Raw genomic sequence first — 26396 nt, forward strand, 5'->3', positions numbered from 1 at the left:
GATGTATTGGAACCTGTAGTTTCATCTTTTCATGAGTGATCTTGTGTCTTCAATAATATTACTTGTTATTCAAACTAGGTCTTCTTGAATACAATAGAAACTAAGACTCAATTACTTGTTTTTTGAAGGATATGCCAATCACATAAAAACATAACCCTTACAATAATTAAAGCACATCTATAGATAATTAATATATGCATTTACTTCAATGGCTAATCTAATGGACTGCTCCTTTGATATAAATTTGTTGAGGTGGAAGCATAAATAAAGAAATTCTTAAGGAATGTGTCACATGACAAAAGCAGCAAAACTATTAGAATAATGTGGCCTAATAGCATTTTCATTAAAAAAAAAAAAATGTAGCCTAACATGAATTTTATGATGCTGCTATTATCAAGAATAAATATTCAAAGTCTCTTGTGAAATTATGCAATATTTTTATGATGTAAGATATTGATATATTGAAATAGGTCTACTTGATTTAGTAGACTAAGATCATGAATGATGTAGCTTATTCTTATAGTTTAAGTACATTGTTGGACTATGATGGAAAAGAGATGTTGGAAATATTTTAGTGAATAAACAAGTTTTGATACAAAATTAAAATCTCAAATAATTAGCAAGAATGTAAAAAAAAAAAAAAAAAAAAAAAAGAGTTTAGAACGATCTCACAATACTATAGAATCACATTGTGAAAGTGTTGTCCTTAAAGATTAATTCGTGCCACCCAAAGTAAAACTCAGTACAACTGGTTCTCTTGGCTAAACAACCTCCCAGGATTAGACTATAGCGCCAACCTTCGTGATCGACACTATAACACCTCGACCTAACTTTATAATTAAACTATGTGTTTGAATGGTTAACTATTATTTTAAGCCATTTTCTTTCTATATGATAGGCTACAAACTGAAAGACCCCTTGTGATAAAAATTAATTAATTAATTAGTCAAGTTATTAATTAATCAATTTATCATTAATTAGTCAAGTTATTAATTAATCAATTTATCATGCAAATGTGTGGTAGTACAAACAAATCACTAATAAGCTAATAATGCAGTGGAAAATAAATAACACGGTGGTTTGTTTACGAATGGGGAAAACCTAATGACAAAAACCCCACCGGGTGATTTTCAGGTCACAACTCCCGAAACTCCACTATTATCACAACAAGTGGTTATAAGTAAATGAATCCTAAGTACCTTACCAACCTACAGTTGAACCCTTACCCCAATACCCAATTGGAATTTTTCTGTAGTGACAGTTCCCCTTTCTAATGCATAACTCCCAAGTACGTGACTAACCAATTACATAGATTCTAGTACGGGACTTCAATCACCAACTAAGAAGATTGTTGGTTGCAAAGTTTTTCAGTTCATCCACACGATAAAGATCAAGGAGATGCTTGGTCACAAAACCCTACGGTGTACATACACAGCAACTTCTTCAAGAGAAAGAGATGAACTAGGGCAAGAATTTAGTCTCTGGTCACAATTTGCTTGAATAGAGTTTGCTTAAAGATTGTGTAACTTGTGAACTGTTTGATGGCCCTTAAAACAATCATTTTATATGTCTAGGGTTAGGAGAAAAGAAAGCCCAAAGACAAATTTATGGATCCTAAGAAAATTAGATTTGAATTCTAAAAATCTTAAACCTTGATAGATAGGAGGCATCGAGCAACTGCCGAGAAGGTGTCGAGCACACCGAACTTTGAACAGCTTTTTTAAGCTCGATAGATGCAGCTATCGAGCTTTAAAGAATTTTCACTATCAACTTGATTCTTTGAACAGACTTGAAGGCTTCAATACTTGATTTTGGAACATGGTTTCTTGAAGTATTTCAACACATCTTAAATCTACCCAAATACAAGTAAAGTGCGTTTTGTCAAAAGATAAGCCAATTACATAAAATCATGACATATGTTCTTAATGTGAAACACATATGTCCTACCAATCTCCCCCTTTTGGCAATCCGTGACAAAACCACAACAAACAAATGAACATATGGGAGAAAACATAAAACACTTAACTCATAATCACTTGTTGAATACAATAAAATCTATCCTAACACAAACTCTTGAAAAACTTTGCAAGAAGAGAGTTTATGGCAAGTAGACTTTGACAACCTGTATTTCTGAAACACTTTAAACAAAACTCATTAAGGCATCTTTGTGTGAAACAGAAATAACAGATTGCATACAAATATAAGAAACATGTGTATTAAGGGAGAAAAGAAACAACACATGAAGGGGTAGGTAAAAGAAAGATATACATCAACATAAATAAGGAGATAAGTACAAAGTATGTCTATAAATGGTCACAAGACCTCATGTACAAGTATAATGTATCTAAAAAGAAAGAAAAGAAAAGATACATACTATCCTCACTACATCCCTCAAAACATACCAACACTCCCCCTAACAAAATGGTCCTATACTAACTCTCTCTAAGATAGACTACTCTCATATCCAAAACTACTCCCTCTTTTTGTCACGAGTGACAAAGGGTAAGAGTGTCAAGTAGACATCTCATCGATAGAGCTAGCATCTCCATCAGTATCATCCGAAGCATCATCGTCATCACCATCATCATCATCCTCATCCTCAGAAGCAGAAGCCACGTGAGTAGGTGGTGAAGGAGTAGCCTCAGGAGCAAAACCACCCATGGACGCCTGTCGCTATGCAATACGACCGACACGAACGTTCACCTGATACAACTCCGTAGAGAGTGTATATAGGCGAGCATCCATATGCTGTAGCTGCGCCATGATGTCTCCTAAAGTCACATCGCCCGAAGAAGAGGGAGAAGCGGACGTGGATGGAGCAGAACGGGATGGAGCTGAACGGGAGGGAGGAGCTGTTGAATCTGACTGTCGTGATTGAAGTTGGGCCTCGCTACGTTTAATAGTAGCGTAATCTATGGCACACATGACAGTGAAAAGGTCGGAAGAGGGAATAGGAATAGAAAAATAGCGTAAGATCGTCATGATAGCGGAAGGAAAGATGAGCTTATCACAGGACGTCGAATCTAGATGAACATCTGTAATAGACAGAATGAAATGAGAAGGGAAATCTATAGTAAGATGCTCAAGAAGAGATAACAAAAATCGAGCACGAGGCTCTGTAATGGAGTTATAGTGAGAGAGTGGATGCAAAACAAAGGTCATCACCATGTTCATAAATCTAGAATCTTTAGCAAAAGGTCTAGATTAATCTATGTGTATATTGTGTGTGAAGTTTACTCTTAGAGACTCTAACCTCGATCCTTACCCCCCACATCTCACAAGCATTTATACTTGTACAGTGACCATCGTACCAAGGATGCGCAATGGTTGAATGAAATTTTGAAACATAAAGAGCCAATATGAAAACAATTCCAAACTTTATAGGACAAAATATAAATTTTAAAACATTAATGGTCAAAATAAATTAAAAAATCCCAAATTTTAAGCGGTTAACTGTATTTTAGTCTTACATTTTCCATTTCAAATTATGCATAGCAGCTTTATATTTATTTGCTAGGGCCCTAGGGACGTATTTATGCTGAAATAAATGGAATGTGGTGAATCCTATGATCTTTTTTTTTTTTTTTTTGGTGAAAAGGAGAATTCATTAAAACTTAAAAAAAAGAAATCTCACGACAAAGCATGTTTAGATACATCCCATTGAGTCATAAATTAAAAAAAAAAAAAAAAAAAAAAATCTAATTATAGCTTGAACCCATACTAGCAAGCTTGTCGGCACGTCAATTTGCGTCAAAGTAGCAACGCTTAAGCAGATTTGAAGAAGCTGGAAAGTAGCTACCTGCAATCATCCAAAATAGGAGACTAAATGTTATTCTCATAATCAAGATTGCCTAAGACATCTATGATTGCTTTAGCAGCTAACTCTGCTTCAACACAGTCAAAATTCGATAAGTTTCCTTTCTTTTTTCTTTTTGATGACAGATAAGTTTCCTTTCTAGTACTGACACATAATAGCCTTCCAAAAATCAATGGTCACACTCATATAATTATAATAATAATTTAATGGTGGGGCTATAGAGCCTCAGAAGAAGTTACATTTTACAAAGAAAAGCTAGATCATGACAATCCAACACAATGTATTGTCTGTTTCTCAAAAAACGAAAGGAAAAGAAAACAATGTATTATCACAAAGGAAAGTTCGGTAGATCATGTCCCAATTCTGATACCAGTTCCTCCTCCTCCTAATTTTTTTTGGGTCAACTATAGTAGTACATGACAATGCATGGTGCCGAATGGTTTGGGTCACGTGTACACCTACACTCTTGGTCTGATACAACTTGAATATTGAAGCAGGCCTGTTGGGGAATTTGTTGGGTAAACCACGTGCTAAACTACCTTAATAATTTCTATATATTTTTTTTTCGAAAATTTAGAGTTTAGCTGAAAACATTGGATAACTGCTCCATGAGTTACGAAGCTGCTCCACAAATTCAAGACCAGTTACAAAGTTGAGTCTCATAAGTCTATGCGAAAATAATAAGTAGCCACTCCCCTTGTCCCCACACTTTCTCACTCCAGCAGCCAAAAATTTTCAGGCACTACCTTTTGGTTTTTTTGAGGTCAGATATGGTATCTCACATGGTATTCCCAAGAAAGTCTTGCAACACTGCCAGTCTGCCGAGATGGGCGTCTTTGCATTTGCTTCTTGCGTTAATTCTCTCAGCAAACACAGTTTACTCTGGCTCCATTGTCAAGTATCTGCCTGGCTTTGATGGTGAACTACCATTTAAACTCGAAACAGGGTAAGTTTTTTGAAGTTTGAACTGCATTTTGAGTGTAGAATATATAGGTTTGTTCCATTGCGAAAATTTTAATGGGTTTTTTGTTTCAGATACATAAGTGTGGGGGATTCTGAGCTATTCTACTACTTTATTGAGTCTCAAGGAAATCCTCAACAAGACCCTCTTTTTCTATGGCTTACAGGAGGACCTGGCTGTTCCTCTTTTAGTGGACTTGTCTATGAAATTGGTACCCTTATTTCTCTCTGTTCTTGCTTTCATTGCAACCATTTAGGGCTAACACTTTTCGATATGTTAACTAGAATTGGAAACTAACATTTGCACATAGCTGATGCAAACTTGCATTGCACGCCTTCAGTTTTAATTTGGCTCCACATATGGTCGTTTTGGAAGTTCATCAATAAAAAAACATGTGACATTATGCATAAAATTATGGATGTTGTGTGCAGTATGGAAAAACAATTACCGACTTACGAATAAACTTTCACATTTGGTACGACTGGACATAGTATTATATTTTTTAATTTGTTATAAATGGTTAGACTAGGCAATACCATGGAGTTATAATACTCTTGACAAGACAATGAATAATTAGAGGAAATCTCTCCTCCCTTCCCTTCTTCCTTTCTTTCCATTTAACCCTATGCCAAATTAGAGGAAATCTCAATGTCTTTCTCCTCTTTTCCTTTCCTTATCTCTACCAACCTGACTCAAGCTCCTAAAACCACCTCTGTATGGTGCTTTATGTAGTGAGACATAATCATATACACTGGTGATTAGTCATATCGATGAACCAAAATGCTCTGAACGAGGCCCCAAATCAATTTTTTGATTGGAGGGCTCCAGATGCGACGATAGCAATCTCAATTTTTTGTGGCCCAGCTGTTGATTTTTCAATTCCTTGTTTGGTGGTAGATGGTAGCTAGCTCCATTAAATGGCTAGTAAATTAAAGAGTTATAGAAATGGTTTCAATTCTGGAGCACCATCCGTTCAGGATGCAAAACTTGCGCGAAAAAGATTGTTAGGTTGTGGACTAGATGGTTTGAAAAACGAAGTACATGTCAACTGTCAAGGCATGTTGGATGTATAATAGTGACATTCTGATAAAAAAAATTCGTTTGAAAATAAAGATAAAATATTGTGACCAAAATTGCGGACTCATGTCATGCTTGTGTGGGGCTGATTCTTCAAAAAAAAAAAAAAAAAAAAATGTGGGTGGGTGTGTGGGTGGGGCTGGATACAATAAGTGTGGCATCAGAATTTTTTTTTTAGGGTGATCATTAAGAAATATAAATTATATAAAAATCTAATAAAAGAGAATTTCAAAAATTGACCAAAAAAAAACACATGCAAATATATAAAGTCTTACGATTTTCTTTTACGAATTTTCTTATTTTGAAATTATTACATTATAGCCTCATTATCAATATTACAAACTACATCTCTTTCAAAATTTTAGTTAATTAATTTTTTCTTAGACTTTTTCTTTTTATTTGTAAGAACCTAATATATTGTTAAGAGGACCAAAGTTTAAGAACAAAGTTTGGCTACAAACTTAGTTGTAGTTTGAGGTTACAACTCTCACTAGAAAAATTAACATTGCTACATATTTTGAAAATCTAACCATTGAATTGCATATTTCCTATGTTCTTAAAATATATGTCAAATTTCATATCAATCAGATGTTATTTACTATTTGATCCATAAACTTATTTTATATGTATAATTTTAGATTACAGAAATTTGAAATTTAAACATTTAATTGATGACATAACTATTAATCTTTAATCTTCTTTAAATTTTGTAAGAATGAAAGATATAAGAAGAAAGTGCAATAAAATTATGAATTTGTCAAAATTTACATTCAATAAAAAAATATTGAATGGAGTTGTAGTCTTAGTCCACAACCAAATTTATTGCCAAAGTTTATCAAAATTTAATTATGTTGTGCCTAAAAAATTTTTAAGCTGGTTGCAAAGTTTTTTTAAGGATAGAAAAAATCATAAATTTTTAAAATTTATACATAATAATTATTTTTTTCAGGTCAAAGGGGTCTTGTGACCACCCTAGACTCTATGTGGAGCCACCCCTAGGTACAATAATCTCTTTCTAAGGGAAAAATAGGATAATTTATTAATTTTAAACATCTTATTATAATTGTTATTATTTTGAAATACAAACATACACAAAGATGAGAGAATAAAAGTTCTATCACAAATGCACATCACAAACTCCAATCAAAAGTAACGGAAACTTTTAAGGGAGTGTGAGACAAGATATATTATATCCAACACGCTCTTTTAAGCAATCCAAGATAATAAAATGGGAACTTTTAAGAGAGTGTGAAACAAGATATATTATATCTAACACTCTTTTAAGCAATCCAAGATAATAATAAGAATTTTCTTTCTACCCATTTGTTATTGTTGTAAAAAGTATAGTTTAACACTACAATTTTGGTAGTAGAGTTTTTCTGATATATGAGAGTTTTAACTAAAATTTTTAGCATTTTGTGCCTTTGTCAAATTATAGTGAATAGTGTCTTAAAGTTATAGATTTATAAAGCATAAACAATGAATTGTAAACCCTTCTCCTCTCCAAAGTTACTCCAAATTTTTTAACTTTAACCTAGATAATTTTTGCACTAAATATATAATTAGTTCCTAAAGCTTAGTAAACAAGTGATTTTAGTTTTTGAAGTTAAAAATGATTACTTTTAGTCTCATAGATGACGACCAAACTAAAAACTGAAACATCATAAGTTTTTTTAATAGTGCATTTGTGCTAAAGCATTACTAGACACACTTGATATGCCTGTGTCATGCAGTTGAATCATACAATATTTTTGAAAGCTTTTAACATTTATGGCCAATTTTAAGTTTGATAACATTTGTGTATTTGATACTCTATAAATTGAAACCAAGAGATAGCTAGTCAAATTTTTAATAGAAAAGTTTGTGCTATTCTAAACATATCCTTTCACTCAAGAAATTAATAAAATCTTATGTGTTAGCTAGGGTCACCCCCGTTTGGTTTATTCTTATAAATAAAGGTGTTCATTGGTTGGCCAGACTCAGGTTTGGTGTCAACTTGACAATTGACCCGATCATGGTGATCTAAGAATGCCCAACCCACTATTGAACGTGATAGTCTAGGTGGTTGATTGTCACAGAATGAGAGCTTTGACTATTGAATTGATTGGAATTGCAATTTATTTTATGACCATCAAGATTTTGTGGCACCGATCGACGTGATCTGAGTAGAATCTTAAGCAAAGCTTGAGCTTGAGAGGGGAGTGGCAAAAAGCAAAGAACGACAACTCTGGGTGAAGGAATGGTGAAGAACTACGGCTTTGGATGGGTTGGGTTTAGGGTCTTAGATGGGAAACTCATCACATGACTTGAGATGATCATGTTTTGGTAGCATGGACTTGTCGTCTATTGACTTGTTGCATGGATCTAGAGGCCTTCGGCTTGGGTACTTTCAAGTTGGGCAAGTTTGTCAAGTTAGGGTTTGGGTTGAACAATCCGACCTTTATGTGCGTCATTGGCTTTTACACAACATTGAAGATGTAATAAAAATGCTGTTGAGAGTTTTGTGTCTTAATGGTATTTGTTGATTCGTTTGTGGTAAATCACATTGGTATGAATCCCCGATTAGGGGTGCGTATGGATCGGGCTGAGAAATTTTCAATCCAACTCAACCTATTGCAAGTTTAAAAAGCAAAGCATTCTGTTGGTTTGTTTGTTGAGTTAGATTCAATTTTGTTTGGTCTATAAAAAAATTATGGTTTGAATTAGTATTTCAACTATTAATTTTCTGTTCATTAAATGATTACTATTTAGGTCATTGCACATAATATTCCAATTTTGTCAAAATTTATTTTCAAAGTAGCGGAGAAAAAGGTTGAATTAGAAAAATAAATTTTTTGTTCAAAGAGACATTGGCATAAGAGGCCTAGGTTTGGACACTAAAACCCTAATAGACATTCGTTGCAATTTCAAAATCGATAAGCCACACCAAATCCCTCAAATATCACCGAAACTCTTCATCACCAACAAACATAAATTGATGGAGGAATGGAGGCTTGATAGTGATGTTAACAAAGACTGAATGAGAAAAAGACATTTTCATTACCTTCTTGTTAACAAAGAATGATTGATGGAGGAATGGAGTTCCAACAACAATGAGAAAGAGTTCCAACGGTTAAAAAGTGTGAGGATGGAGTTTTGATGTTGGAGAGAGAGAGAGAGAGAGAGAGAGAGAGAGAGAGAGAGAAGTAGAGGCTAGGTTACAAACTTAATTATGGAGTCTACTGGCTAATATGTGATAAGAAGAGAAGCAGGAAAGTAAGATTGTTTAGCCCCCATTTAGGAGTAGGGAATGGAAATGAATGAAAAAAATAATTTTAGAATATTTTTCCCTTCCCTTATTTGGGAGTTTTACCCTCGTTTGGGAGTTTAAGTGTGAGAGAATGGAATGGGTATAATGGAACACTCATTTTTCTCTATTATTTTAAAACTTCAAACTTCCATTCTCCCGAAATTGGGAGGAATTTGAGGGAATGAAATTAGATTTAATGAATTTTTTACTAAAACTCCCAAAATACTTCTATATATTCAATCATTTATTTTAAAATAGGGGTCTAATAGTAATATTGTCATAAAATGATTCCATTAATTTCCTTCTATGTTACTCCCAAACAAAGTTACTTACATTTCATTCATTTGCATTTCTTTCTATTCCTTTATTTTAAAACATCTAAATAAGGTTACTTAATTCCATTATATTCATTTTCCTTGTTTAAATACATTCCATTTCATTCCATTCCTTTACGTTCCCTTACGGTCATTCCATTCCATTAGCATGTTAGTGTATGTAACAAGCACTAACATTCCTTTCTCCTTAGTGTATATTTGAATGAGATATAATGTTTTATGCACAAGAACTTTTAGTATATTTGGAACGGAGGGAGAGGAAAGAAGAGTACAAGGAAAGGTGGCCTGAATATACTAACATGTAGTATAGAGATGGCTAGTGTCTTAGTACCAGTTTTTTAGGCTTAAAAAGGGAAATAAAACAGGTAAAAAGGTCTAACTTGGATCTGCTCAAGTAAAAAGTTTGCGACCGTGCAGGTTTGAATGAATGACTTCAGACTTCTTCAATTTATTGTAACTTGATGACCACCAATGTAATTTACTTTTTGCGGTGGATTTCATTAATATCAAAGAGCATTATAATTATTTTGTAAAATTTTTGGCATAGAAGGGTTTGGTTTGAAGAAGGAAATATTAGAACAAGTTAAATTCAACCTTAACTGTTTGAATAGTTTCATAGCCTCTGATATTTAGTGAAGAGTGGGCTGAGTGGCTTTCCTGCCTTTAATTAGTTGAGTGACTTCTTTCATAAGCAAAAAAGCTGTAATCTAATTTGATAATTCTGTGCAGGTCCACTGGAATTTCAGATTAACAACTACACTGGGGGCTTACCAAGATTGGTATATTACCCATATGCATGGACAAAGGTACTTATTTTGAGCAAGCAGCCTTCTCTACTTCTGTCCTTGTTTCTTATTTTACAATTGTTATTAATCTGTGGTGGTCATTATCCAGACAGCCAGCATTATATTTCTAGATGCACCTGTTGGCACTGGATTCTCCTATGCAAGAACTCCAGAAGGCTGGCCTACCTCAGATTCAGAATCATCTGAACAATCCTATCAATTCCTCAGGAAGGTGCGTAAAAACTCATACCTTCAAGAAGGAAAATTCCACTCTTTTTGCAGAAAATTATTATAGCAGAAATGTAGGAATCCAAAATGGTCCATTACAGATATTAATAAGAGGTCTTGGACAAGTTTAAATACTCATTCATGTGTTTGAGCTATGTTGCAGTGGCTAGATGAGCACCCACAATATCTCCCAGTTCAACTATTTATTGGTGGTGATTCTTATTCAGGCATTATTGTTCCATTAGTGACAAAGAAGGTCATAGATGGTAAGATAATTTATTGATAACTATTTGTGGAATTGTGGAACTTGAATTTGTATATTGGAGTTGATCCCCCTTTGAGTTACTCATTGATCTTGGAATGACATGTACTTGCAGGTATTGCAGCTAAAGTCAAGCCACGAATGAACCTCAAAGTACATGACCTATATTAATTCACTTAAATTATTTGGGCATTTCATTTTGCTGTTGCATAGTGATTATGACATTCTGCTTTCAAATGAATTTAGGGGTATTTAATTGGGAGCCCACGTACAGATTCTGTTATTGATGAAAATTCCAAAATAATATTCGCTCATCGGATGGCACTGATATCAGATGAACTTTATGAGGTGAGTGGAGTTTACTTGGTATGCAGTATAGAATAATGGTTAAATAATTAAATTGAATGTTTACTAACAATTTAAAGATTTGGGACAATGGTAATTCGCCATTTTAGGCATCCTGGGACTCTTATTATATACATATAGTCTGAAAATGTTGGCAAAGATGTCACATAAGCTTTACTTTCATTGTATTGAATTTGCTGATTTCTTATTTTTCATATTGATTGGTTCTGATGTCTTCCTTATGGTTGTAACACCTTGGTGCTGATTTTATGTTTACCTCTTTGCAGGAACTTAAAATAAGTTGCCAAGGGAACTATGTGGATGTAGATCCATCCAATACAGCATGTGTCTTGGCTCTTGCATATTACAAAAAAGTGAGTCGATTTTTAATGTAATATTGTTTTACTCAATTTCTTCCAAACACTGATAGATTAAACGGAACTGCAGTGCATAAAAGATCTATTTCGTAATGATATTTTGGAACCAAAGTGCGCTTTTGCTTCTCCAAGCCTTAATACAGAACTGGATAGAAGATCTGTACAAGAAAATTCTGCAGATTTCATACTTTCTCCACCAAGAATTCATGAATATTGGTGTCGGGTAAACATTCCCTCTTATAAATTGCCACATCACATACAGTGAGATATGTTCTTGTGTGATTCATTTTGAAAGCTACATTACCTTTTTCTTGAAATATATAAATATATAGCTCTATGATTAACCGGTTTGCTTTTAACTGCAGAATTTTAATTATGCATTAGCATACATGTGGTCCAATGACGATAGGGTTCAAGACGCTCTGCATGTTCGACAGGTACATAAATTCTTCAAGGTTATGTTATTTGAATCCGTATAAGTTTATTGAGAAGCCATCCTTGTGGCACCAGGGTTTTGTCTGGGATTGGAAGAGGTGCAACAAGAGCTTATCATACACAAAGGATATTTTGAGTGTGGTTGATATTCATCGATATCTCAGTAAGAAAGGCTTGCAAGTCCTGGTGGAGAGGTAATCACTTGTGATTTTCTGCACTCAACATTGTCTAGTTGGAGGCAATTAGTGAATCGAACCACACAAATTGATATAATTTTTATCAAAATGGGAAAATAAACTAAAACAATTGTCTAAGCTAAGTTGAAATCAAGCTGATAAAATGAAACCGAGGGCATGTCTACTTTAAAATTTGGTGTATAAACATTGAAGTCAGTTTTGATTCCCCCCTCTACTGTATCAATTTACTGAATGTTACACTTACCATCAAAATATGGATGAAAATTGCTTAGTGGAGTATACTTGATAAAGGAAATTGACTCACATTAAATTTAATGATCTTAAATTTCACTTATTTTGAGTCTAATTATAAATTGTATCCATTAATTAGATTATTTTTAGCTGCTCATTTCTAAAGATTTTCTCATTTCAACAGTGGTGATCGCGATATGGTTGTACCATTTGTGGGCACAGAACAATGGATAAAGTCACTTAATTTGACTATTGTCAATGATTGGCGACCTTGGCTTGTTGATGGTCAAATTGCAGGGTGAGTAATTTATTGCAATCTAATCTTTCATAAGCTTTGAGTATTTTGGAAAAAAAAGATCCATTTCTTAGCTATGCCGCTTGTTTAATTTAGGTACACAAGAAAGTATTCTGAGAATGGATTTCGTTTAACATTTGCAACTGTAAAGGCAAGCAAACCATTCTCTTATTATTGATTCATCTCTTTACTTTTGATCTACGAAGAATAGTAACATATATTTTTTTTCCTGTTGTATTGTGTAGGGTGCTGGTCATACTGCACCAGAGTACTACCGTAGAGAATGTTATAACATGTTTCAAAGGTGGGTTCATTATTACCCTCTGTAATAAGTGGGTTTTTTTTTGGTTCCTCTCTCTCTCTCTCTCTCTGAGCTCTGTAATAAGTGATTGAAGCTTCAATAATTTGGGACATTTGATCATGAAGTGAGGTTCTTGCATTTGTGTAGTTTTTATAGATGAAAGCAGTTGTAATCTTTTAGTCATTTAGTGCTTAGTTTGTCTAATTACAAGTTTACAACAACGTTCGAAAAACCACATCAGTTTCATAAATAAATAAATAAAAAATCCACATCAGTTGGTCCAAATAAAAGGTACACGATATGTGTACATGTATGGTATACATGAATTTATTGTAGCTTCAGTTAGTCTTTTTTTTTTTTTTTTTTTTTGGAGATCCAAGATAGAAGTTAGTCTTTTTTTGTATGAATGTGAGATGGGTAACTCCTAGTCTTCTTTCTCGCGGAGGTATCACCGTATAAATCCATCAAAGATTCAAAGGAGAATTTGGAACTATGCCTTTCAGCTTGTTTATTTATAGTCCTACCCATGTGGTTGCTCTAGTGGTTCTTAATAAGCATCATGTGTGATACATGACTTCTTAGGTTCAAGTCTCTAAGAGCATTAGGTAAAAAAAATTTATTTTCACATATTAAAAAAGTTATTTTATCTATTTTAACACATCATTTTACAATTTATGTACATATGATATTTTACTTTTCCATACAACACATTAAAATAACCAAAAAAAAAATCATAAAAAAATTAAAAAAAAAAAACAAATAAATAAGTAAATACAAAACCTACAGTACCGCCCACAGCCCACCATCACCACCACTACCGACAGCCCACCCCACTAGATCAGAACCCCCATCACCATCACAACCCACCACTACTGCAAACCCACCACCAACCCAACACAATTACCACCTGTTGCCGACCAGCGCACAACCATTGAAAACCACCAAAATCAAGCAACCACCAACTCATCAAAATCAAACAACTACCAAAAAAATACCCACAACAACTCAAAAAAACCACAACCACAACCTAAAACCTCCGATTAAGAGAGATCAAACCTCTCAATGGCATGACTAAGGGAAGATGGTGAGATTGGTGCTTGGAAGTGGTTGAGATCGGCGCTAAGATTAGAGGTGTGGTTGAGATCAATGACGATATGAGGAAGATAGTGAGAGAGGTTGAGAGAGAGAGAGAGAAGTTTAATAAAATAATAAGATCATTTTTAGTATTTTTGAATGTACAATTCTAATTGTAGAATTATACTGTAGCAAATGTCTTCCTCTTTTTTTTTTTTTTTACATTTGACACATCTCATGAGGCATGGTTTTTGGTGCGCCAAATGCCAAAAATTTGGCATTTGACACACATGATGTCAACGCTCTAATACAAAAGTAGCTTACTTTTTCCCATTTCAAAGAAGAAAACATTCTTAACTTCAATTTATGTCCATGTAATTTGAATAAAAATCTTATGTTATGTGGCTTTCTTCCATGCAATGTCCCAAACGTTAAGATCCAGCAATAAGTCTAGGCCACTCTCTCTCTCTCTCTCTCTCTCTCTCTCTCTCTCTCAAAATGGATTCTTTCTATAATCCCTTTTAAGAAAAAAATAAAAGTAAAGTTGGGAAATCAAAATTTTTTATAATATTTTTCAAAATTGTTGCGAATTGTGATTTAATTAACGTCACTTTCACATGGCTTCACTATTAAAACGACCTTTATTAGCACCACTCATAAAATGTTACCTCAACTATTATGTAAAAGATGAGGTTGATAATTCAATAATAGAGACACTTTTTATGGTGCCTAGTTGATTGTAAGAGAGTGTAAAAATTTATTTCGTTAAGCTTATTGTTTTTAAAACCTTGTCCATTCCTCGTGTTAATGTTGAACATTGGGAAAATTCTCTAAACGTAACAATTGATACTCCGATCAGAGATAATGGTTTGTTCAATGTCATAATTGAATGTGTTGAAGGTGTTAAAGATGTGATCCTTCCCTTTTCCATTTTTTCAAAAAGCGGCCATCAATAGCTTAAAAATGAATTTTTATTTATTTATTTTTTGCAATTTTCATTCTTGAAAAACCTTATAAATTTTATTTTTGAAAATAAAAAAAGACTGATTTTTTTTAGAGTAATACTACATATACAATATGTTTCATGACTGTTGACTTGGTCAAGTTGTTAGTGATTCTATTACATTGTCTCTTCCCAAGCCTTTTATTTTGCTGAATGAATCTAATTTCCAAGCTTTTTCGCTTTGTACACAATTCCTAGATTCCAAGTCCAACTAGGAAAAGTATAAGCAACAGTATACGCACCTTCCAGATATCCCTCCCCTTGTTCTCTTATCTTTTGGTCTTTACCTTCTATATATAAACCTTTCTTACCCCGAACCTTCCTCAAACTCACACTCAACTAAAGCCTCTCTTCCTACAACTTTCTCTAGCTTAATTTCCTCTCAAATCCCACTTGGGATACCAATTTCTTTTCGAGAAAGACAATCATGAATTCGATCTTTAGCTCCTTCGACGCTTTTGTGCGGAGTTCTTGGGCCAAAAAGTGAGGGCCTCCTTCCCTTCTGAGACCAAGGACGATCGGAATAATAACATCCAAGCGCAAAGACATGATGATGGGATTCTCAACAAAGCTACAGATAACATGAACAAGAGGCAATATGGAGACCCATCATCATCAGTTTCACCACCACAACCTGGGCCTGTCAGGAAAATTCAATAAAAGACACCAAGTTTCGCTTTGGAGTTGGATGGACTAAACTGTTTTGAGACCCTTGTCTCTTATTAACATGATGAATGAACGGTATATGAAAGATGCAGAAAATCGTCAGTTGAGTTCTCATCTATGTAGAAGGACAATGGCATTGGATTCATCCAGAGACAAACCTACAATAAGATACGAAATGGAGAAAAAGAAATAAACTGGTGTGGAGTTTATCAAAAACCATCTGACAATTAATTTAGAATGAAATTTAATTGAAGTATATTGCAAAAGAATTTAACTTGAGAGAAGTTTTTGGGATAAGAATTGTGAACCCCCTCTTTGGTTTGTGTGGATTTTATAGCCTTTGTATTCATTGTCTGAATGAATAACTGCATTTATGGGATATGAAGCTGTTGGTATTAATGGCTGGTTTTTATTGTTTGCCAACGGCTATTCATTCGTTGGTGCGCGTACATTACTTCTTAGCTATCTTGGACATTGAATGTCTTTTATGACTTTGTTCATCGTTGATGCCCATACATTATACCTTGCATTGAATAACATTTGATTCATTTGTCGAGAGATGGACGATCTTGATAAATTAACACTCATCAATAATGAATGTGGAGGCATTATAGACTTCAATGGTTTTTTGCTTGTTGGTCCATTAGTTATGCTTTTGCCTGTTTGGCATCTTAATCGTTACTCATGTCATTTATGGGGAACTCATTTAATGTATGCAGTAATCATTCATCATATGGACAATGCTGGCTTGTGGACGATATTGTATTCTCTTCTTTTTCCCCATGATGGACAATGGTGATTTTTCTCCTCTTCAATATATATATGGCGGATAGTAATAGGAAAAACAGTCATGGCATACTAAGAAAGACTGAAAACTTCTCTCACCAATTCTTTGATTATATTGTTTCTGATGGCTAAGTAAGCACATGGTTCTATATATGATTACATATTGCTCTTGTTTATTAGATCAAATTGATCAATATCTCAATTTCTGGGTTTTTTTTAACTGCTTGATTTTTTTTTTTCATTGATCATAACTTTGGTGATGAAATTCTCATACACAAATTCATTACTCATCATCTAACAAAGAATACACCGGCTCATCGTTTCTTGCTCATTAAGCTTAGTTTCTTTGTCTTTGTCTTTTCAGCATTGGTGCAAAAACCAAAAATTTAGGTCACCTTCTCGTGGAAAAAAAACATAATCTCAATCTAATTTGAATAGTCAAAGTTCAAACAACCAGGCCCAATACGATGTCTCAGTTTTGAACCATCGATCCACAAGAATGGGCTATTGGGCCTTAATGCAATATCACTACTGCTCCTACCCAATGATTAAACCCAAGTTACCCCATTTCTTACCATTCTATAGCGACCCAAAAGGCCCACATGCGAACACCACAAAGACCCACCACCACAAAGTTCAAACCGCCACATGGTAAAAAGACACCACATTGAACAAAAAACATTCTTAAAAAAAATTAAAAAAAAAAAAAAAAACAAAACAAAAAACAATACTAGCAATTTGAATAGTTGATTGTAGTTTGTAGATGATAAAAAGATACCTGTGGTGTTTTCAGATGAATATAATTCAAGACTAACGGTTCAAATATTGAGAAAAATTGAAAATTATTATGAAAATTGTTATGTTTATAATGTTACTATAACCAAAAAAAAAAAAAAAAACCATAAATAATTCTATGTAGCCTTTTCACTGATTTGGGCTTCAGCCCAATTAACCAAAGAACATGTTAAAATAATAAAATGGCTTTGGAGCACATGATGATGACTGATGAGCAAAGCTTAGTTGGGAATAACTAGGCAAGATCTAGAGAAATCCAAATGGAAGATCATAAAGCTAAGAAAGAAAAGGAAATCATGGATATAATAGTAGCGAGGATTGGGGATGAAGTAGTGAAGGCAAGGTAAAAAAGAGGATTAAAAAAAAAAACAGTGAAAATGAGCTACAAGCAAAGGGGAACTAGAAGTACACACTCACAAGGTAGTAACAATTTTCGTTTTGAAGACAAATCATTTAATAAAAATAAAATACTCTCTCCAAGAAACAAAAATGGTGAAGTATCTAAGACTGACTCACAAGACTTATTAACAAGACTTAAGGACTAGGAAAGACATCTTAAAAAGTAAAGAAACAATGGATAAAAGTAAGATCATTCAAAATTTGCTATTTTAGGAGTGCATTCTATCTATCCGAATACCCTCTAATAAGATGGTCATAACTTCCAATAGGAAACTCCAAATTACACGTTTTTAATGGCTCTGTCTCAACTGTATAGATATTGTCTGCTTTGGGGTCCATACCCTTTACAGTTTTGTTCTCCCCCCAAAGCACACAACAATGGGAAAAAGACCTCTATACATTAAATGGTGGTCACTACTTATAAGCATAACCCCATATGCTTCCCTTGGCGATGTGAGATTCCATGGATTGCAAGACCCATTTTTTAACAGGAAGTATGGACCCCACATGCAAGAACACGTGTCTGTAAGGGGGGTAGATTGTAGAGACCTAAAATGGAGGTCTTCCAATCCATGGGATCCCACATTATCTAAGGAAGCACATGTAGATGTGCTTATAAGGAGTAACCTCCCTTTAATATGTAGAGGTCTTTTCCCCATTGCTATGTACTTTAGTGGAGAACAAATTTATGAGGGGTATGAGCCCTAAAGAGGACAATATCTACACAGTTGAGGCAAGGTCATTACATTGTTTTATATGTTAGATATGATAAACGTTGGGCTTTTGAATGGTATATGGCTTGAATCATACTCACACTGACTAATTCCAAAATTACTTCGAGAATACTCTAAAATTTGTCAGCACAACTCCCTTCTAACTTAAATAGTGTGCTTGAATGCCTTCTTGATGGTCTTGAATAGAATGTGCTAGAACTAGTTTTAGATGCACTTGATGGGCTTTTAAATGAGTTAGAAGTAGTTTTAAATTGAAGGGGCATCTATATATATAATAATAGGTGAGCTGAGAGAAACTCAAATTAGAATTCCAATTTTGTGCCATGTGTTTTAAATTATTTATTCTTAAAGAGTTTTATTTCTTAATTTTAGAATCAAATGTGGGATCATATCATAAACATTTATCCAAATGAGTTATTAAGTACAAACATCAAAAAGTCAAGAATAAATGAATCTAAAAAAAAAAAAAAAAAAAACTTCACAATAACAAATAAATGAAAAAAAATGGACAATTTACATTTTATACCTAATAATATCCTTACAAAAATTTTTAAAGAGTTAAAAAAATATAAAAATGACTATCAATAATATTGAAATTATATATATAGGAATTATATTATACATCTTATTGTATATTTTTAAATGTATTCATGCGTTTGCATGGGGTTATAAGCTAGTTTAGTATAAACTTAAAAGCATATGTGAAATGTAATTAGAATAACTCTAGGCACAAAATTAGAGAGCAATTAAAATCTAATTCGTATTTATTTATTGAGTTTCGACTTTAATATACTACTAATCTTTAAACTATGCAACACATGAGAAAGTTTGACAAAATATATTTAGAAATACATATTTAAATATTAAGTATAACAAAAAAAAAAAAAACTTATTAGTTTAAATTAATTTTTTTTTTTTTACAAGAAGATAAAATGTAATATAATGACGATTTAGTTAGTATTGGGGTGCTTTATCGAGATGATGAGTTCTAATTAGAACTAACTAATATAGTTTAATACTATTTGTAATTTTAAAAATTAAAATAGAAATATATTTTATAATGAAGTAGACAAATGTGGATTTTAAAACTTATATGGCATAATTAGAAGAAGCCAACAAAAAAAAATCATGATCATGCCTTTCATTTTATATTATTAGTATATGGATATAGACAGATTATAATCATCATAAAAGCTAAATTAAGGTATTTTAGATATTTATATATTATTTTAATTTATCATACTAGACTTAATAGTTTTCCTTCATAGTAATCACTATCAATGGATTAGAATCCCATGATTCTGAATGATATTATTTAGATAATAATGCTTTAGCTATAAGAAAAGAAAAACAATGGAATAGACTCAAGTTTATGTCACGTGTGCAACATGCAAGAGACTGAGATAATTTTTTAAAATACAGGAAAGTCTGAAATGTTGGACTATATGTCCTTAAGCATATCTTCTTTTCTTTTTCTTCGTTTGGTGCAGCTTGCAAGTCTATTGGTCCAAGTTTGAAATCGTATTGACAATCCTATATGGTTGACTTTCTACAATTAGGTGCACCAAGAGTTCAAACTAACCAGTTATAAATAATACATTTTCATTGAGACTCTGACATGAAATGTACAATAGCTGAAGGGACTCCAACCCACATTCCTAATTCAATAGTTTGAATTAAATTACTATTCTTATTCAACGTGATTCTCGTTTGTTCATTGAAGAAAACTTAATTATACACATATGTCATTTCAAGTTTGGGATCACTAGGAGTTGGAAAGGCATGCTATTAATACTAAGGGCGGATACTGTATTTTGTCCGCCCTCAATTTGTATGTCGGACCTTGAAATTTCTAAAAATGTTAACTTTTCTCCAAGGGGCCTCGGAAACATCTAAATTGACGTGGCACAACCCATTCGGGTATCAGAGCATTCAAAGTGCCATTTCAGGTCAAATTGACCAAAATGCCCCTAGTCAACCCTGGGTTGACCGAAAGTCAAAACTGGCCAAAATAATCACAAAACTACATTTTTCATGTTTCTACACCAAACCCGAGCTACTCGGTGATTTTCGTCAATTTTCACCAAATTTGACTTGAGGTTGACTCTTGAGGGCACCAAAAACTCTAATTTTGATCTGACCATCAGAATGGGTCGAAACTAGAATCATCGAAAATATTATTGAATTCCTTTTCCAACGACTATTTATGGGTCAAAATCGGAGTCAAAACGGTCAAGATATCTTGAAAGTTGTGCAAGATGCATTAGCTCGCTTCTCGAGGCCATTACTTTTGATCCAACCGTTGGATTTCGAATTTCTTTAGTTTTCCGGATACTACACATCTAGACCTTTTCAAAAAAACCAAGATGAACCCAATCCAAGCTTGGGAAGGCCTCCATCAAGACATTACAAGTTGGCAGCCACAAAGGGGCTGCTTGAGCTGAAAAGTCACTTTTTGCCAATAAATATTAAATATCCCAAAGCCCCTCGAGATTGAAAAAAATGAAAAAATCAGGCATTTTGGAGCTGGGTTCTTGGCAGATTCTCTCTCTTTTCTATACATTTCTCTCCCAAAAACATATCAAAAAACTTTTGATTCCTCTCTTTTCTCAATAATCAAGAGGTAGTGTTATTACACTCTTTTCACTCTCTTTTTCGTCTTAGGACCTTAGATTTGAGGTTTAAAGGGTGTAGATTGTAGATTGTAGATTTGAGGTTTCTTAGCTTTTTCTTGCTTTATCTTTCTTCTTAGCATGTTCTATAGTTTTCCAATCATGTCTACTTGCTTTTTACCATGTTTTAATGCTTTCATGATGTTGGCTTAGCCTTCTTGGGATAGGATATGCCTAAATATTGTGTTTCTGCTTAGATCCATGTGTTTATGTGCTTTTTACCATGTTCTTGCTTGGATCCAAGTGTTTATGTGCTATGTAACATGTTTGTGCTTAGATCTACTTGTTTGTGTTCTTTGCCATGCTTTTGGTCAAATATATATCTTTGTGTGCTCCTTCCCATGTTCATGTGTCTAGATCTACATGTTAGTTATTGTGCCATGTGCTTCTAAAGCCTTTCTATCTCTTGTTATCTCCCTTTTCTTGTGTTTTAGCCCTTTTGGTAGGGTATAGATCTAGATTTTGTGGTCTAGGCCCATATTAAAGGGTTTGGCTCATTTCCTTTATGCATGTCTATGTATGCTTGCTTGCTTCTATGCTTTATGTCCATGTTTGTCTGTCTAGATCTAGGTTTCCCCATGCTTTGTGCCTTCCGTGGATTTGTGCTTGTCGGTCTTTAGGGCCACTTGCTTGTGTGGTTGTACCCATCCCTTTTGTAGATTGTTTGGGTGTGATCACTTGTGAGATACACCTCTGTGGTATTGGTGTGCTTGATACACACCTTTCTCTGCTCCGTGCAATGTTGTTATGCTTGCCTTTTTGGTTTTGTGTCACCCGTTTAGCTTTCTTTGATTCTTTGCCTCTTTGCACTCTTGCTTACATGTTCATGCATGAGTCTGTGTGTCATCCATACTCCAATCTCATGGAACTATGGACACCTGATCCAAACCTACATTTGTCCTTCTAGGAAACCCTCTTTTGTTTGATAACATGTTTGTTTGCCCCGTTTGGCATCTTTTGCTGGCTTGTCTTTTAGCATGCTTTCCTTCTATTTGTTTCTTTGCTTGTTTGCTGACTTATTTCTTTTGTCATTGCATGTACACGCATGGAGCATGGACACTTGGAGCAGGGGTGCAACCTCCTAGGTGCAAGCAAAAGGGTAAGGATGTAAGCAAGAAGATGCAAGCCCACAAAGGGCAATGTTTTATAGATTAGGGGGCCTAGCCCCTCATGAATGGTTTTCTCTCTCTCTCTCTCTCTCTCTCTCTCTCTCTCTCTCTCTAAGCCTCTTCCTTAAAGCATGTATTAGGGCTTTCCCTCTATTTGTACCCTTAACTTTTCTTGCTCCTTGCTTCTGCCACATTCCCTAGGTATGGCAATATCTGCTTTACATTTTTTGTACCTTGCTGGCCATACCCTTGGAACGTTGGCAATGTCAGTTTTACTTTCCTACTTTGTATGATAGCATTGTGCATGATGTATGTGTATATATATATATATATATATGCTTGCGTGTGTGTGGGTGATCGTGCACTTTGTATGATGGACTCTTGTGGCTATATGAGCGACCCTCTCTAGCCATGAGTGCTCTTAAACTTATGGCATGAGTATGGGCTTAAGGCATTTACTGTAGGTACATATTCATGTCATACTGTGTGCATAGTCACTGCGGTGTGACCGTCCTGATCCATGTCACCAAGTGACATTAGTTTCCTTGTGTACGAGCTCATTGGCACGTGTCGTATACATAGGCATGAAACCTTGTTGGTGTACCATAGCGCACTAAACGCGAAACTTTGTCAAATTTTTGCCGTGAAAATAGGGCATCCCCATTTCCGTATTCTCACGTCGAAAGCTTGGTGAGAATAGCATTTCGTGTGCTATGACGCATTTGAGGTGAAGCAATGCTGGGTTTCTATCACGAAAATAAGGCGAAATGTTGCCAGATTTTCGCTGTGGAAATTTGGCAATGATTCCAAACACACTTGGGAAGTGTCGATCGAGACCACACCTTTTCCAAATCTAAACCTCAAAGCCCAATTCTCTTAAACCTCGAAAGCTAATGACAATAGCTCGTTTTTAACTGCCAATGTTCGAAAATTATGATTTTACCAAAACAAAGGATTGTTTACGGACAGGCGTTGTAGGGTGCCTAACTAGATTTCCGAACTCAAGAATCAAGATTTTTTACCCAATAGAGTTAGGTGACCAATCACACCTAGAAAAACCCAATGATTGGTGGTGACTTCACTTACCCTTGGTAATTTCCATAAACTCAACTTATGTTCCAGTCACACACCCGAGGTATAACATTCCTCATACACAAAAAAGAGAAAGCGTAGCGTCATCGCGTTGGGTGGTCAAGCAGCTACGAGGTGTCGACGAACTAGCAACTCCACTTGGGACACTTAGAGAGTTTAGCCTTTAGATCTTTTGATAAGATCCTAATCTTTGGACATTGGCTTTCAAAAACATTGAAATTGGCATTAACGTTCGAGGCTTTCCTTTTGAAATATGCTTTTACTATATCCTAGTAAACTATTTTTAAAACTCAAAAATATTTTCCAAAATTTTTTTTCAAATGGTTTTCCAAAAACCGGCTTTGAGGTATTTTTGTATATGTAAAGCTTTATTGCTTTCCTAAAGCATGCTTGTGCGAACCTAGGGTAGTAAAATTTAATTTCCGCTTCACCTTTATCTGTGCATATATCTATTGTGCTTGGAAAGTCTTTCCCCTTTCATTTCAAAATGCATGACATCACCCCTCATATTGGGTCGAACCTAGACTCAGCGTTGAAGGTGAATGCTGGATGTGTATACCCTAGATAGTTACTGGTTGCCAATTTGTAAGCTTTCCTGGGTCCATAGGTGGACAAGATTATGCTAAAAAGGCCCCCTTGATCCACTCTATCCCACAACTTCTATGAAGGGAAGGATTAGATGATCAAGGTCCCCCCTAAGAATATGACCAACTTACTAGTTATGCTGTGTCTCATATAGATGGCCTAGACTAAGTCAAAACCCGTGAGGACTAGGAAGAGCCAAAGCCAAGTGAACATCCTAGCCTAGGGAAGGATATCCTTCATAGGATTGTTTTCAAAATGAGTCATGGGGAAAGTGTCCAATTTTCGTTTGCAGGTTTGCCCTTTTTGCTTGCCTCGAAGAAGTTGTGCTCTACTCTAGGTTCTATCCATCCTATTTACACAACATTTATGATTAACCCCTAGGGAGAAGCAATCCTAGTGCTTACACATTAGATCATACCCGATCTCTAAGGGTTTCTGACCCTACAAGGGCATGCATTCGTACACTAATGGCTCTATCATGTAAATGTGTATAGATAAGCCATGGTTTGATTAATAGAGAAAAAAAAAAAAAAAAAAGATCATAAAATCAACTATAACAAGTAAGAACACTTAATAAAGTATTAAACAAAGAATCATGTGAATCCTATGTAGCAAAGTGGGAAATCATGGAAAAGAGACTCACCTTAGTTTAGAATCATAGATTTAAGATTGTTTAACCAACCCCTCGGTAACTACAACACAAAGATTAGATGGAGAAGACAAAGATAATCAAAGAACACAATAATAGTTAGTAGTCACAACTCAAGAACAAAAAGTTTTGAAAAAGGTTTTGAGAAATCAATTTAGAAAAATAGTTTTTGCATTTGATCTAACTAAGATGAGTATTTATTAGTTAAGATTAGGGTTTTTTTTTTTTGGAAGGGGGGGTTTAATGGTCTTTTGGACGTTCCCAAGGGTCTAGAGACCAGCCCATATCAAAGAATGATGTTTTGGGCCCTTAAAAGTGAAGTTCTGGAACCTAGAAAATCGGCCTGCAAATGCAAGTCCCGAACATGCGTACACAAAAATTATGTTCAAATTGAAGCCCAAGATGTTTACTTTCCATTGAAACAAACCTCACACAAACTTTCTTTATGGATAAAAAGTTATGGTCAAAATAGTGAGAAAAGATAATTTTTTAGTATCGATTTCAAAGCGATTTGAGTACATTTAAGTTGTGATTACTTCCAAATTATTTTGAACTCTTTAAGGTTGACATATGTCAATCTCATCATTGGGGCTGAATACCAAAATTTATTTACAGATACAAAATGCAGTGTCTACACCAAACATGAACAATTAGGGCAAATAGTTCAAGATCTTACCTTTGAAAAGTATGATGAAGGAAAAAGGAAGCTAAGGTACACAAAGGAATTTAGGACAGGAAGCCCATGCAAAGGCAAGTCAAATGATGTTACTATTATTCATGCTCACAATGGACCAAGAGAGCTAACCCCACTGGGCATGCCTTTGTCGAAAGCATTCAAGGATTTATCAAGCAAAGAAATTATGAAGCCATTGGATCTTGGTAGATATACTCCAAATATCTCTTCTCCAACTTGCTTTGCCAACGAGTATTGTGAGTACCATCAAAGCAAAGGTCACTATATGGATAAATTTGCTCGTCTTCATTATGAGATTGAAGACCTTATCAAATCAAAGAAGATTACAAAGCCACATATTGGAAAGAATTCTCTCCAAGAATGTCATGTTGTGCCTCCCCCTAATTGGGGTTGATTGATCAAGAAGTTTAGTCTTGTTATTTCAATTCAGAAATGTCTTTGTTATTTCAATTCAAGTATGTCTTTCAATTAAGTTATTCTTTCAATTCATGTACTCTTTTAATTCATCAATAATGTGGTTTGCAATGATTTGAGTTTTATGATAAGTTCTCAAAATTTCAAGTTGATTTGATTCTCAATATGTGATGTTGCATGTTTGCCTATAATTGAACAATGAAAATTGGGATGCAAAGAGACTATTATTCAGCTATCCTAAACACATTTCCCTTTTCTCACCCCTTTTGAGCCTTCAAAGTTGTTTTATTTTGAAGTAACCATTGTTAAGAATTACCCCTTACACAAGGGGCAAGAAGTGGAATAAAGTGATGGAAGAAAAAAAAAAAAAAGTGAAAGTGAATAAAGTTCAAAAGTGATAAAATAGTAATCCTTGACCTAATTGTAACCCTAAAGAAAGTAAGTTTGATACTTTGTTATCCATTCTTTGTGAGCCATGAACCTAACCCTTCATTACAAGCCAAGTAAAAGTCCCCTCTGATCAATTGAAGTTGTTCGTGTGAACTACGTTAGGCTTGATCCTTTATGGGCATGTAGGAAACCTTATGAGGTGCAGCCACATCACATCATGTAAATTGTGTAATTCATGTATTGAGAATTTGAATCTTCAATATTTTTTGAGGATAAGTTGTAGCTCTTGTTCATTGCATCTTATTTGTTTGTTTCTTGTTAAAGTGAAAGAGCCTACTTGGCTGAGAACTCGCAAGGGCGATCTAGGCAAAAGTTAGGGCCTAAGAAAAAAAAGTAAAA

The 26396-nt window shown here is 34.4% G+C and overlaps 2 protein-coding genes across 2 annotated transcripts; both read left to right on the forward strand.

Annotated features, from left to right (window-relative positions):
* Nucleotides 1–4396: 4396 nt before the first annotated feature.
* Nucleotides 4397–13170, forward strand: LOC115968980 (serine carboxypeptidase-like 17). Its single transcript, XM_031088532.1, has 14 exons — nucleotides 4397–4763; nucleotides 4853–4989; nucleotides 10209–10285; nucleotides 10374–10496; nucleotides 10656–10758; nucleotides 10870–10907; nucleotides 11001–11102; nucleotides 11387–11473; nucleotides 11547–11699; nucleotides 11842–11913; nucleotides 11987–12105; nucleotides 12524–12637; nucleotides 12731–12785; nucleotides 12880–13170. The coding sequence occupies exons 1-14, from the start codon at nucleotides 4588–4590 to the stop codon at nucleotides 12961–12963; spliced, it is 1440 nt and encodes a 479-aa protein (XP_030944392.1). The 5' UTR covers nucleotides 4397–4587; the 3' UTR covers nucleotides 12964–13170.
* Nucleotides 13171–20596: 7426 nt separating this feature from the next.
* LOC115969214 lies at nucleotides 20597–25677 on the forward strand. Its single transcript, XM_031088813.1, has 2 exons — nucleotides 20597–22163; nucleotides 25115–25677. Exons 1-2 carry the CDS (start codon nucleotides 21995–21997, stop codon nucleotides 25585–25587), a joined length of 642 nt encoding a protein of 213 aa, XP_030944673.1. The 5' UTR covers nucleotides 20597–21994; the 3' UTR covers nucleotides 25588–25677.
* Nucleotides 25678–26396: the final 719 nt, after the last annotated feature.

The sequence above is a fragment of the Quercus lobata genome, chromosome 11, assembly GCF_001633185.2.
Source record: "Quercus lobata isolate SW786 chromosome 11, ValleyOak3.0 Primary Assembly, whole genome shotgun sequence".
Taxonomy (NCBI): Eukaryota; Viridiplantae; Streptophyta; class Magnoliopsida; order Fagales; family Fagaceae; genus Quercus; species Quercus lobata.

Excerpts from the sequence above, each read along its gene's own strand:
- LOC115968980 (XM_031088532.1), top strand. The coding sequence starts at position 4,588 with ATGGTATCTCACATGGTATTCCCAAGAAAGTCTTGCAACACTGCCAGT. Across the intron at positions 11,103-11,386 it reads TATCAGATGAACTTTATGAG|GAACTTAAAATAAGTTGCCA; the intron begins GTGAGTGGAGTT and ends ACCTCTTTGCAG. Across the intron at positions 12,786-12,879 it reads TAACATTTGCAACTGTAAAG|GGTGCTGGTCATACTGCACC; the intron begins GCAAGCAAACCA and ends TGTATTGTGTAG.
- LOC115969214 (XM_031088813.1), top strand. The coding sequence starts at position 21,995 with ATGTTTGTTTGCCCCGTTTGGCATCTTTTGCTGGCTTGTCTTTTAGCA. Across the intron at positions 22,164-25,114 it reads TCCTAGGTGCAAGCAAAAGG|ATACAAAATGCAGTGTCTAC; the intron begins GTAAGGATGTAA and ends ATTTATTTACAG.